The sequence below is a fragment of the Apium graveolens genome, chromosome 4 (genome assembly GCF_009905375.1).
Source record: "Apium graveolens cultivar Ventura chromosome 4, ASM990537v1, whole genome shotgun sequence".
Classification (NCBI taxonomy): domain Eukaryota; kingdom Viridiplantae; phylum Streptophyta; class Magnoliopsida; order Apiales; family Apiaceae; genus Apium; species Apium graveolens.
This window is the reverse complement of record NC_133650.1, coordinates 204,848,752-204,863,215: the sequence shown is the minus strand read 5'-3', so window position 1 is coordinate 204,863,215 and position 14,464 is coordinate 204,848,752. Positions and strand designations below refer to the sequence as shown.

At 28.3% G+C, this 14,464-nt stretch overlaps 1 protein-coding gene across 1 annotated transcript; it reads left to right on the top strand.

Moving 5' to 3' along the window:
- The first annotated feature begins 13,114 nt into the window (after positions 1–13,114).
- On the top strand, positions 13,115–14,179 carry LOC141717014 (small RNA degrading nuclease 5-like). The gene is made up of 3 exons (XM_074519141.1): positions 13,115–13,561; positions 13,653–13,768; positions 13,850–14,179. Exons 1-3 carry the CDS (start codon positions 13,422–13,424, stop codon positions 13,891–13,893), a joined length of 300 nt encoding a protein of 99 aa, XP_074375242.1. The 5' UTR covers positions 13,115–13,421; the 3' UTR covers positions 13,894–14,179.
- The last annotated feature ends 285 nt before the right edge of the window (positions 14,180–14,464 follow it).

Genomic DNA, 14,464 nt, shown 5'->3' with positions numbered 1-14,464 from the left:
ATAATTATCTGTATTTGTATTTTTGCTGATGTGGCATCTCTTTATTAGATGGGGTGATACCTCCTTGTGGGCCCTTGAGACCGCGCATGTGGCAACTGATTGGTGCTTATTTTATAATTTTATGTCATATTATTTTGTTTTTTTTTCAGTTTTCTAAGTTATTTTAATTATTTAATCTTTCATATAAAAGAAGAAAATAAAAAAGAATTCCATAACAAATTGATATATACAATATTGTCGTACAAATGAGATCCAACAATACAATTTTGGTTACATCATTGCACAAAACTTTTACTATATCTGTTGTATTACAAGAATTACATTATTATACATACTACATGAACATTTGTAATCAAATATAAATGATGAGGTTAGCCATTAGTGATCTCTCCATTCCCATCGTTGTGCATAGATTGTCCTTAATTTCAAGCAATGCTTTTGCGGCAGCCAGCCATAATCTCTGACAAAAAGATATAAATGAATTAAACGTCGGTAAAATCATTGAGCTGTCATATTCAAAACTAATCATTAAAAAGATTTAAAAGATATCAAATTTTGAACATCACAGGTATCTATAAAAAATAAATATTATAACATACTAGAACAAAGATATTGAAAGTCGACCTCATGTAGTCAACATGATGAGCTTGACCACGAACCAACATTCACATTACCATTATCCTCCATTTCTACATACAACAACGTATTACACGTAAGTTTAATTGAATTTAGAAATAGATAACCAAAATTATATCACTATAGCACATAGATAAACGAACCTCTTGCATAAGAGTCATGTATCATTTGACTAAGGAGGATATACCAGTAATTGGAGAACTCTATTTTGGAGAATATATAAGAGGAGAAAAAAGATATCAATGCCCATTCATTCCGATGTTGAATATATATTGATATAAACTAGACACCGAGGTCCCAAAAAGATAAATGGAGGAGGTTAGAGATCAGCAAAATTTGCTAGTGATTGATTCACTCTCCATTTTTAGTGATTTTATTTTTTGCTAAATTATTTTTTGTGATTTTATTAACAATATATGGAATATTATAGTTTTGAACAAAAATAATTACATTTTCTCATAAAAATTATTAAAATAAGATAAATTTGGCAAAAATTGCATTTTATGAATATATGTCGAGAATAAATCATACTATGAATCACTACAATAAAATAGGTCAATTACGACGACCAACTTACGTCGGAAAAAAATGTGTGCCCAACTTACGACGAAAAAATGTAAAACATCGTAATTATTTACGACGAAACCCGAAACCGTCGTAAGTTTAGTATTTTATTAATAAAATTATGTACGACACGATTAAACAAAAATAAAAATTATTTGAAATTACGATGATTTAAATATTTCGTCGTAAGTTAATTATTTTTATTAAAATTTTAAATTGAAATTGAATAAAAAATTATTTTATCTAAATTTACAATTAAATATTTTCGACGGAAAAAATCGGATTGTCAAACTTACGACGGAAATTAAAATTCGTCGTAAGTTATCAAAGATGGAAATTTGACTTTTTCCCAAAAAAATTGGCGGGAAAACAAAAATCATTTGAAGTTGCGACGATTTGAACATTTCGTCGTAAGTTAAATTTTTTTATTAAAATTTTATCTTGAAATTAAATAAAAAATATTTCATCTAAATTTACGACGAAATATTTGTGATGGAAAATATTGGAACATCCAATTTACGATGGAAATTAAAATTCGTCGTAAGTTATCAAATAGGGAAATTTAACATTTTCCCCAAAATTTTGGCGGTAAATTTGACTTTTCTCGATTTTTTTGTAATAATTTATGACGGATTCCGTCGTAAATTAGCATATGATTTTTTTATAATTTCAATTTTAAAAAAAATATTAGTTCATGATCCAACCACATTAATGCCAACATTTATTTGTTTGGGTGACATTTCAAGAATTTTAGAAAAAATTAAATATTTTGATATAATAATTTAATAATAAATATTGATTATATCATAAGTATATATATATATATATATATATATATTTTGGTCCATACGGTTGGATCGATAAAAAAATATTTTTAAAATAATCGAAACACAAATTCAAAACTAAACACTAAATAGCTCTACTGGTCAAACTGATGTTTGACTGTTAAAAAAAGCAAACCAAATAAATTTATTTTGATATGAAATTTTGGTTATATCACTTATATATATATTAACATCCATGCGGTTGGATCGATGAAAAGTATTTTTAAAATAATAGAAACACAAATTCATGATTAAACAATAGTTAGTTGTAAAAGTCAAACTCATGCTTGACTATTAAAATGATAAACCAAATAAAATTATTTTGATATGTAACTTTGGTTATATCACTAATATATATATCTATTGACATCCATAAGGTTGGATCGTTGAAAAATATTTTTAGAATAATCGAAACACAAATTCAAAGTTAAACACTAGTTAGTTGTACTAGTCAAAATGATTCTTGACTGTTAAAAAAGGCAAACCAAATAAATTTATTTGGATATAAAAATTTGGCTATATGACTAATATATATATCTATTGGCATCCATACGGTTGGATTGATGAAAATTATTTATAAATTAATAGAAACACAAATTCAGGATTAAACAATAGTTAGTTGTAAAAGTCAAACTCTTGCTTGACTGTTAAAATGACAAACCAAATAAAATTATTTTGATATGTAACTTTGGTTATATCACTAATATATATATATATCTATTGAAATCCATAAGGTTGGATCGTTGAAAAATATTTTTAAAATAATTGAAACACCAATTCAGGATTAAACACTAGTTAGTTGTACAAGTCAAACTCATGCTTGACTATTAAAATGACACACCAAATAAAATTATTTTGATATTTAACTTTGGTCATATCACTTATATATATATCTATTCACATCCATACGGTTGGATCGATTAAAAATATTTTTAAAATACTCGAAAGACCAATTCAGGATCAAACACCACTTAGCTGTACTAGTCAAACCGAATTGTCATTAGTCTGTTAACTGACCAAATCCAACGATTTAATAAAATTATGTACGACACGATTAAACAAAAATAAAAATTATTTGAAATTACGACGATTTAAATATTTCGTCGTAAGTTAATTATTTTTATTAAAATTTTAAATTGAAATTGAATAAAAAATTATTTTATCTAAATTTACAATTAAATATTTTCGACGGAAAAAATCGGATTGTCAAACTTACTACGGAAATTAAAATTCGTCGTAAGTTATCAAAGATGGAAATTTGAATTTTTCCCAAAAAAATTGGCGGGAAAACAAAAATCATTTGAACTTGCGACGATTTGAACATTTCGTCGTAAGTTAAATTTTTTTATTAAAATTTTATCTTGAAATTAAATAAAAAATATTTCATCTAAATTTACGACGAAATATTTGTGATGGAAAATATTGGAACATCCAATTTACGATGAAAATTAAAATTCGTCGTAAGTTATCAAAGAGGGAAATTTAACATTTTCCCCAAAATTTTGGCGGTAAATTTGACTTTTCTCGATTTTTTTGTAATAATTTATGATGGATTCCGTCGTAAATTAGCATATGATTTTTGTATAATTTCAATTTTAAAAAAAATATTAGTTCATGATCCAACCACATTAATGCCAACATTTATTTGTTTGGGTGACATTTCAAGAATTTTAGAAAAAATTAAATATTTTGATATAATAATTTAATAATAAATATTGATTATATCATAAGTATATATATATATATATATATATTTTCATCCATACGGTTGGATCGATAAAAAAATATTTTTAAAATAATCGAAACACAAATTCAAAACTAAACACTAAATAGCTCTACTGGTCAAACTCATGTTTGACTGTTAAAAAAAGCAAACCAAATAAATTTATTTTGATATGAAATTTTGGTTATATCACTTATATATATATATTAACATCCATGCGGTTGGATCGATGAAAAGTATTTTTAAAATAATAGAAACACAAATTCATGATTAAACAATAGTTAGTTGTAAAAGTCAAACTCATGCTTGATTGTTAAAATGATAAACCAAATAAAATTATTTTGATATGTAACTTTGGTTATATCACTAATATATATATCTATTGATATCCATAAGGTTGGATCGTTGAAAAATATTTTTAAAATAATCGAAACACAAATTCAAGATTAAACACTAGTTAGTTGTACTAGTCAAAATGATTCTTGACTTTTAAAAAAGGAAAACCAAATAAATTTGTTTGGATATGAAAATTTGGCTATATGACTAATATATATATCTATTGGCATCCATACGGTTGGATTGATGAAAATTATTTATAAATTAATAGAAACACAAATTCAGGATTAAACAATAGTTAGTCGTAAAAGTCAAACTCATGCTTGACAGTTAAAATGACAAACCAAATAAAATTATTTTGATATGTAACTTTGGTTATATCACTAATATATATATATCTATTGAAATCCATAAGGTTGATCGTTGAAAAATATTTTTAAAATAATTGAAACACCAATTCAGGATTAAACACTAGTTAGTTGTACAAGTCAAACTCATGCTTGACTATTAAAATGACACACCAAATAAAATTATTTTGATATTTAACTTTGGTCATATCACTTATATATATATCTATTGACATCCATACGGTTGGATCGATGAAAAATATTTTTAAAATACTCGAAAGACCAATTCAGGATCAAACACCAGTTAGCTCTACTAGTCAAACCGAATTGTCATTAGTCTGTTAACTGACCAAATCCAAATAACTATATTCAGATTTGTGTTATTTTAATATATTTAAACTCGAATTAATTGTAAAATTTTATGTGTCAATAGTAAAAAAATTATGTTAGCTTGAGACCTGTTATATCAACCAAATCAAGCTAATTATATACTTACTATTTTGTTGAATTTTATTTTAGTATGGAGTGATTATTATATTATTTTAGACCGAATGAATAATATGTATTATTTTGTTTTAGTTTGAGGATATTTTATCGAACCCACAAATTTCCTTTCAAATTTTTATTTTGTTAATGTCGGGTCCAATAATATAATATCTTTAGCGGGATTAATAATATTTATGATTTTATTTTAGCTCGATTCTTCAAATCTAACTAATCATATGTAATTTTTTAATTTTTATTTAAAATAGGATCAACAGTATACTTTTGTTTAGCCCGTTCGAGTAAATTTTATATATTATTTTTATTTTAATGAAAACCGTTAAACATATTATAATTCTGTTATGAATATTAATCTATTTAACAAAGTGTTTTATTTTAAATATTACTATAATTACGATGATCAGATTAACAACCAAATTTATATTATTTCATTTTTAATATAATAATATAAATATATATATAGATTTTTCAAAAAAACTAATGACTCAAAACTAAATAAAAATTCTTATCATTCATTTTATTTACTTTCAAGTTCTCATAGGCCAACAACTTTCTCAGTCACTAAACCAAAAAACAAAACCCTACAATTCAATCTTCTATATACCAAATAAAATTATTTCAATATGAAACTGTGATTATATCACTAATATATATAACTGACATCCATACGATTGACTTCTCTTTAAATTTGAGATTTTTTTTTTAAAATAAGAGTTTTTTCTTTTAACTACTCACATTAATATTGGGGTTAGTAAAAAATTAATCTAATTTTAGTTCATAGTATAATAAGACATTCACAGATTTAATAAATTCTGAAATTATTAAAAATGAAGTTAATTATCATTATTTATTAATATCTTACGGTTAAAAATAAAAAATAATATTTTAATCATTAAAATTAATAATTTAGTAATAGTGAGTACGTTGCCCAAGGTAAAATAATGGGCGGTCTTTTTCCCTAGTAACCAAAACTTTGCTACCATACTTTCTCCTAAAAGTAAAACTTGCAGACCCTCTCTCTCACTTTTCTCTAGACTAAAACATCGCTCTCACCTGCTGTCCTTCACACTCCCTAAAATAACTAACTATAATTCTTGACTCAAATTCCTTATGACTTTTACTCATTCTCGATTTTTGTTAATTTTGTTAGTAATTAAGGCTTAAAATTGGGGATGAGATTTTTTACCAGCAAAAAGAACACAATACAAGGGTTAATCATTACCCATGGCGGATCTACATTCCAAGGTAAGGGGGTCATAGCCTGGTTAACTCTTCTTCACCCGTCATTCCATGAACCTGGTGAGAGCCTCAAAAGAGCAAAGAATATCTCCTGTGACTCGGTGGCTCCGGTTTTGAAGGATCTCGTTGTCAAACAAGGTTTAACCCTTTGATTCACGAGATAGAGCAGTTGCGGATTCATCTCCAAAAGAGGTATGGAATAAATCTATTTCTTTCTTTTATTTTAATTCTTTATACATATTTGTACATCTGTTGGTGCCATTGTTTCTAGTTTGATTTAGATACCTATTAATTGTAAAATTGAAACTCAGTTTTTAATGTTTTTTATATGCTGGGGAGTTTAATGTAATATTTTATAGCTGGACTTGCCCTATTGCTTCCGTAACCAATCGTTTGTTTTCAATAAAACTTCAAGTGTTGTGGTTTGTTTCTTTAAAGTTGGGGTTTTTTGAATAAGTTTTTGTCCCATATTTGTAATGGTCTGAAATCCTTTCTTAAAATTTTGTTTAGTTTCTAATACAGGACAACATAATTGTGGGTGGATAAATGTGTTTTTAATGGTCTGAAAGCCTAGAGTAGTACTTTCTCAACAAATATAAAGGTGTAGCTTTCGGTCTTTCTTTGTCAATGCTTAATGTTGGTCAAAAAGATTAATGATCTGTACCAAGAGGAGTGTTGTTCGTGCCGGCCATAATGTATGGTTTGGTTTAGTTTGTACCTTTAAGAGGTAAATATGTTATCGTTGATGATAACATATAACCTCCATCACACACCAAACATCCGCTGATGAATACTAACAGTTGTACCTGCAATGTGGCTTGAGCTCTCCCTAGACCTATGAAAGGCAACACGAATACTGTTGTAACCGGAGTTCGAACACTACTGGATGTTACTGGACCTATTTTACCTAATGATAGGATTGTGTGCTCCATTTAACTACCTCCTACAATCTCCTGAGATTTATGCAGAAATATTATTGTACATTATTTAGTCTAATAATACTCTCTGTGTCAATAGTTGACACAATGAACTAAATTGAACAAAGGAGATCCATACACTTTAGGATATATAAATTTTTTTGGAGATAAATATACAGTCAGATAATTGTTAGTCTGAAACACATCACATCATGTTAATATTTGCAGAAAAGATAACTTTAATATTCTAATGTAATAATTCATGTGCAAACTCATGGGCCTAATGTGCAACAGATCCTTCAACAATTCACCACATAATAGCTCATTTAATACTAGTTTAGTGTTCAAATTAAATGAATGAGAATAGTATTTGTTGGAGGTCTGGAACTCAACACCTCTGTTACTATCAAAATCATATCAAGTTGTTATCGGCTCTGCTCAAATCACGTGGAATTGATCATATAATGATTAAACCATCGATATTCATTCAAGAAAAAACAATTGTTGTTTAAAAAATATATCAACTATATCATCCGGTCACATGTGCCTAGATGTGAGTTGCATGCTGTAAATATGATTATTGAGAATGCAATTGTAGCATTTTAGGAAACCTTTCGAGAAAAAAGTTAACCGGACTGCAAATATGATCTCTTTAGCAGGAAAAGAAGGTGACAGGTATATGAAAGGTATGCAATGTGGATAGATCTGTGCAAATCCATGGATGAGGGCTAAGAAGTGTATTAATTAATATTTTAAGGGATAAGAGGTATATATATCTTCTAAGGGTATTATTGGAATAAAAAATAGGAAAAAGGGTTAATAGGTATAGTTTTGATACCCGAGTGGCAAAAAGGAACGCTTTTAAAGTTTAAGGGTTTCTGGGTACAACGGCCTATACTTAAATGGCTAAAAGGTCATTAAGCCTTTTATATTTCTGTTCTATTTTGTAATAAAGTATAACTAGGTTTACAAACTTGTTTCGAATCTCGGAAGGTCTACTTAAGATAGTTTCTTCAAATAAACCTATCCACACAAATTTAATAAACCTCATCTTTCTCTCGGTTTAGACATTAAATACCAAGAGCCTTTCACGGTACAAGGTACTACTATAATTTCTTAAACCTGAACTTTAATTTATAATTTCAAGAAGTGGTATACTTGAACATTATTATCGATCCAGCTGATTATCCGTTTACATTCATTTCAGGTATAACAAGGCAGTAAGCGTATACAAACAACGGTTTACTATGGCTACCTCGGAAGAAATTAGTGAATTGTTCCCAATTATTATTTTTACAATACTTGCAATACCGTTAGTGCCATATACAATATTGAAATTATGTTGTGCTACCTCAAAAAAAGATAAGCCCATCCACTGTGACTGTTCAGTTTGCTCTCGATCAGGAAAGTATCGCAAATTAATATTTAAACGGGTACATTCCTCCTGCTCTTCTTGCAATCGATGATTACCTCTATGAGTTATTGATATCCTGTTAATAGTAGAATTGACAAGGCGTCATGGAATGTCAATGACTTCCGAAGCAACAACGAGGAAGACGAAGTTGGAGATGCTGATCGTTACTCCCTCCATTAACTACAGTAGGTTTATTTTAATTAGTTATATCTAATGTGTTAATCAGGAAACCTGATTTGTAAGATAACCAAGTTTTGCTTGTAAACTGAATTTGGTTTGTGGGTGTTTGTAAACTGAATTTTAGTTTGCTTTATATTTTTGATTGTGAATAAGTACGAATTTACGGTATAACTAATGTAAATTATGTATTGTGACTTAATTGCAATGTTTAGAGTTTGTTTTGAGTTTGTGATTGCATAAGATTTTGGCAGGTTTAGAATTTAAATTGGAAGTCGAAAATGGCTGGATACTGAAAAATTAGTTTTTGGTTATTCTGGAAAAACAAACTTACGACGGTTTTTCTTCATATATTCCGTCGTAATGTATCCATTTTCATATTTAAAAATATATTTTTTTGAATTTTCATTTTCCCAGCATGTAGGCCCCATCTTCTAAAATACGACATTTTTTTCTGTCGGAAATTTCTAACTTACGACGCATTCTTCCGTCGTAAGTACGTAACTTACGACGTTATTGTTCGTCGTATTTTGGTATTTTACGACGATAAATTCCGTCGTAAGTTGATTTATTATTTTATTGAGTATGTGGGCCCCTACTTCCTAACTTGCGACGCAATTTTATCTTGTGACGAAAAAACGAAGTTAATACTCGAACAAAAATGATGATTTTTTTCCGTCGTAAATGGCTCAATTACGACGATTTCAGTTCAAAAAAACCTTCGTAAACACTACAACAAAATAGCCCAATTACGACGGCCAACTTACGACGGAAAAAAATGCGCGCCCAATTTACGACGGAAAAAAGTAAAGCGTCGTAATTATTTACGATGAAGTCCAAAACCGTCGTAAGTTTAGTATTTTATTAATAAAATTATGCACGACACGATTAAACAAAAATAAAAATTATTTGAAATTGCGACGATTTAAATATTTCGTCGTAAGTTAATTATTTTTATTAAAATTTTAAATTGAAATTGAATAAAAAAATATTTTATCTAAATTTACGACGAAATATTTGCGACGGAAAAAATCGGATCGTCAAATTTACGACGGAAATTAAACTTCGTCGTAAGTTATCAAAGAGGAAAATTAAAATTTTTCCCAAAAATTTTGGTGGGAAAATAAAAATCATTTGAAGTTGCGACGATGTGAACATTTCGTCGTAAGTTAAATAATTTTATTAAAATTTTAACTTGAAATTAAATAAAAAAATATTTCATCTCAATTTACGACAAAATATTTGTGACGGAAAATATTGGAACATCCAATTTACGACGGAAATTAAAATTCATCGTAAGTTATCAAAGAGGGAAATTTAACTTTTTCCCCAAAATTTTGGCGGTAAATTTGACTTTTCTCAATTTTTTTGCAGATAATAATTTATGACAGATTCCGTCGTAAATTAGCATATGATTTTTGATAATTTCAATTTTTAAAAAATATTATTTCATGATCTAACCATGTTAATGCCAACATTTATTTGTTTGGGTGACATTTCAAGAATTTCAGAAAAAAATAAATATTTTGATAAAATAATTTAATATGAAATATTGATTATATCACTAATATATATATATATATATATATATTTTCATCCATACGGTTGGATATATGATAAATATTTTGAAAATAATCGAAACACAAATTCAGAACTAAACACTAGTTAATTGTACTAATCGAACTAATACTTGACTATTAAAATGACAAACCAACTAAATTTATTTTGATATGAAATTTTGGTTATATCACTAATATATCTATTTACATCCATACGGTTGGATCGTTGAAAAATATTAGTAAAATAATCGAAACACCAATTTAGGATTAAACACTAGTTAGTTGTTCTAGTCAAACTGACGTTTGACTGTTAAAATGGCAAACCAAATAAAATTATTTTGATATAATATTTTGGTTATATCACTAATATATATATCTATTGACATCCATATGGTTGGATCGTTGAAAAATATTTTTAAAATAATCGAAACACTAATTCAAGATTCAACACTAGTTAGTTGTATTAGTCAAACTCATGCTTGACTGTTAAATTGTCAAACCAAATAAAATTATTTTGATATGAAATTTTGGTTATATCACTAATATATATATCTATTGACATCCATATGGTTGGATCGTTGAAAAATATTTTTAAAATAATCGAAACACTAATTCAAGATTCAACACTAGTTAGCTGTACTAGTCAAACTGATGCTTGACTGTTAAAATGTCAAACCAAATAAAATTATTTTAATATAAAATTTTGGGTACATCACTAATATATATATATATCTATTGACATCCATACGGTTGGATTATTGAAAAATATTTTTAAAATAATCGTAACACTAATTCAGGATTCAACACTAGTTAGCTGTACTAGTCGAACTGATGCTTGACTGTTAAAATGGAAAACCAAATAAAATTATTTTGATATAAAATTTTGGTTATATCACTAATATATTTATCTATTGACATCCATACGGTTGGATTATTGAAAAATATTTTTAAAATAATCGTAACACTAATTCAGGATTCAACACTAGTTAGTTGTAATAGTCAAACTGATGCTTGACTGTTAAAATGTCAAACCAAATAAAATTATTTTGATATGAAATTTTGGGTACATCACTAATATATATATGTATTGACATCCATACGGTTGGATTATTGAAAAATATTTTTAAAATAATCGTAACACTAATTCAGGATTCAACACTAGTTAGTTATACTAGTCGAACTGATGCTTGACTGTTAAAATGGCAAACCAAATAAAATTATTTTGATATAAAATTTTGGTTATATCACTAATATATTTATCTATTGACATCCATACGGTTGGATTATTGAAAAATATTTTTAAAATAATCGTAACACTAATTCAGGATTCAACACTAGTTAGTTGTACTAGTCAAACTGATGCTTGACTGTTAAAATGTCAAACCAAATAAAATTATTTTGATATGAAATTTTGGGTACATCACTAATATATATATCTATTGACATCCATACGGTTGGATTAGTGAAAAACATTTTTAAAATAATCGTAACAATAATTCAGGATTCAACACTAGTTAGATGTACTAGTCGAACTGATGCTTGACTGTTAAAATGGCAAACCAAATAAAATTATTTTGATATAAAATTTTGGTTATATCACTAATATATTTATCTATTGACATCCATTCAGTTGGATTATTGAAAAATATTTTTAAAATAATCGTAACACTAATTGAGGATTCAACACTAGTTAGTTGTACTAGTCGAACTGAGACTTGACTGTTAAAATGTCAAACCAAATAAAATTATTTTGATATGCAATTTTGGTTATATCACTAATATATTTATCTATTGACATCCATACGGTTGGATCGTTGAAAAATATTTTTAAAATAATCGAAACCTTAATTCAAGATTTAACACTAGTTAGCTGTACTAGTCAAACTGATACTTGACTGTTAAGAGGTCAAACCAAATAAAATTATTTTGATATGAAATTTTGGTTATATCACTAATATATATATATATATATATATATATATATATATTGACATCCATATGGTTGGATCATTGAAAAATATTTTTAAAATAATCGTAACACAAATTCAAAAGTAAACACTAATTAGATGTATTAGTCAAAATCATGTTTGATTGTTAAAATGTCATATCAAATAAAATTATTTTGATATGAAATTTTGGTTATATCACTAATATATATATCTATTGACATCCATACGGTTGGATTGTTGAGAAATATTTTTAAAATAATCGAAACACAAATTCAGAAGTAAACAGTAGTTAGTTGTACTAGTCAAACTCGAGTTTGACTGTTAAAATGACAAGCCAAATTAAAGCCAAATATATTTATTTATATTTAAAATAATTATCAATATTTAATCTACTTAAATTTTGATAAAAAATTTATTGAAACATAAGTGAAAATTAAAGGGGCAAATGGACCTTTATTTCTGATTTTGCCAAAATAAAACACCCCGCCTTTTGAGAAACAGGACAGTGTAATAATCTAATTGCTTAGATCTGAATTTATTTTCATTTTCTCTTTCTTGCTTCTCTCTCTCCCCTTCACTCTGCCCCTCTCTTTCTCCCTCCCTCCTCTCCTGGTTATGCAAAATCTATACATACATAAATGTTTACTTTATTTCTAGCCTCATTTGGTTGATTCGTATGCTTCATTCACTCGGGCTTTAGTTATGGTTTCGTTTAGGGTTTAAATTCGACTTCAATTTGGGGTTTTAGTCCGTCTTCAAAACTAGGGCTTTGGGGCTTATTTTTGGATTCAGGAAGGGGTGTCTCTCTCTCTCTTTCTCTCTCTCTCTCTCTCTCTCTCTCTCTCTCTCTCTTCCTGGTATGCATATCTCTCTCCCCTCTCTCTATGCTCATATATATCTCTCTCCCTCTCTCCTTCCCCCTCTCTTTCCCTCTCTTTGTATATATATTTGCGTGGATTTTGTAAATTGTACTGTAATTAGCTACTGATTTTCTTGTAGTGATTTATCTGGTAGATTTGTATTTATTTGTTTTTGTTTGTGTTGCTTAGAGAATACAAAATAATTTGAATTGTGAAGAACAGTCTTGTGGGAAAATATCAATAAATAACAAATCAGCTAATATAGTTCAATATTACCATTTCTTTGTTTAAGAAGGATTTTTTTTTCCAGATTGGCACTTGCATATCATATTCAATATTTTTGGTGTGTGTAATGCTGAGTTGTCTTCCGATATGCAGAACAAACCCCTGATTCGCAAAGTTGTTATGCTTTATGTACCTGGCCTTGACGCAGGTCTTTACTTGTCACAATCTAAGGTACTCCACAGTTTCAAAGAGTACTGTGGCGTTCCAAGAGCAGTGTCAGCTCTAAGGTTGGTGACGTTTATCTTTTCTAGCATAATATTGGATTCATGCATTGCATTTCTTGAAAGTTTATGCTTTTGGTTTTTTGTTTGTTGATAGCTGTGTAGCAGATGGAATACAGACTATAGATGCTCTTCTTACATGCAAGGTGAAAATAAAAAGGGATATAGCGGAGCCTATAAGCAAACCTGTTCAGAATCAGAAATCTGATCAAGGTATATATCAGCTATAAAGTTGTAGACTTGTAGTGCTTTCTGGGTTAAAAGAAGTAAAATAGTAAACTATCTTCGATGCAGGAACCTGTGATTCTGTTTTGATCTATCCTCTGGTGATCTCTTGAAAGATTTACCATTTCCCCTGCCATATTACACACTCACAGAGACCGAACTAGACCAAAATGGTTACTTTCGTAGTCAACCAGGTGACAATATATATACAGTATACCATTTCCTTATTATGGCTAAATCGCAACAACATAGATATGCAGTATAGATAATATACTTTCACATTAGAATTATTGAGTTTGTCTTGAACAGAATGTATGCACTGAGCACTATGCCGCTTATAAATTGATTCTCTACGTGGATCCTACCTCAATAATTAAAATAGGCTCACAACTTAGCGACATACTGAGCATTAAATCAAGAGTTCTTTTCCATGAATCAAACTCAACACTTACTAGCATCTAGTCTGCCTATCTCACACAAGTGCTGTATTCACTGGCTGATGACAGTTTAGACGAATCAGGTCAAGGACGGATGCCTAACATTAGAAACAATATGTGTAATATTTCGATACTGAACTAGAGACTAATATCATGGCCAACTGGATATTAACATAATGTGCTGAATACTTTAATTAAGCCTGCCAGACAATGTACATCAATACCACGCGCTACTACACCTCTGTTG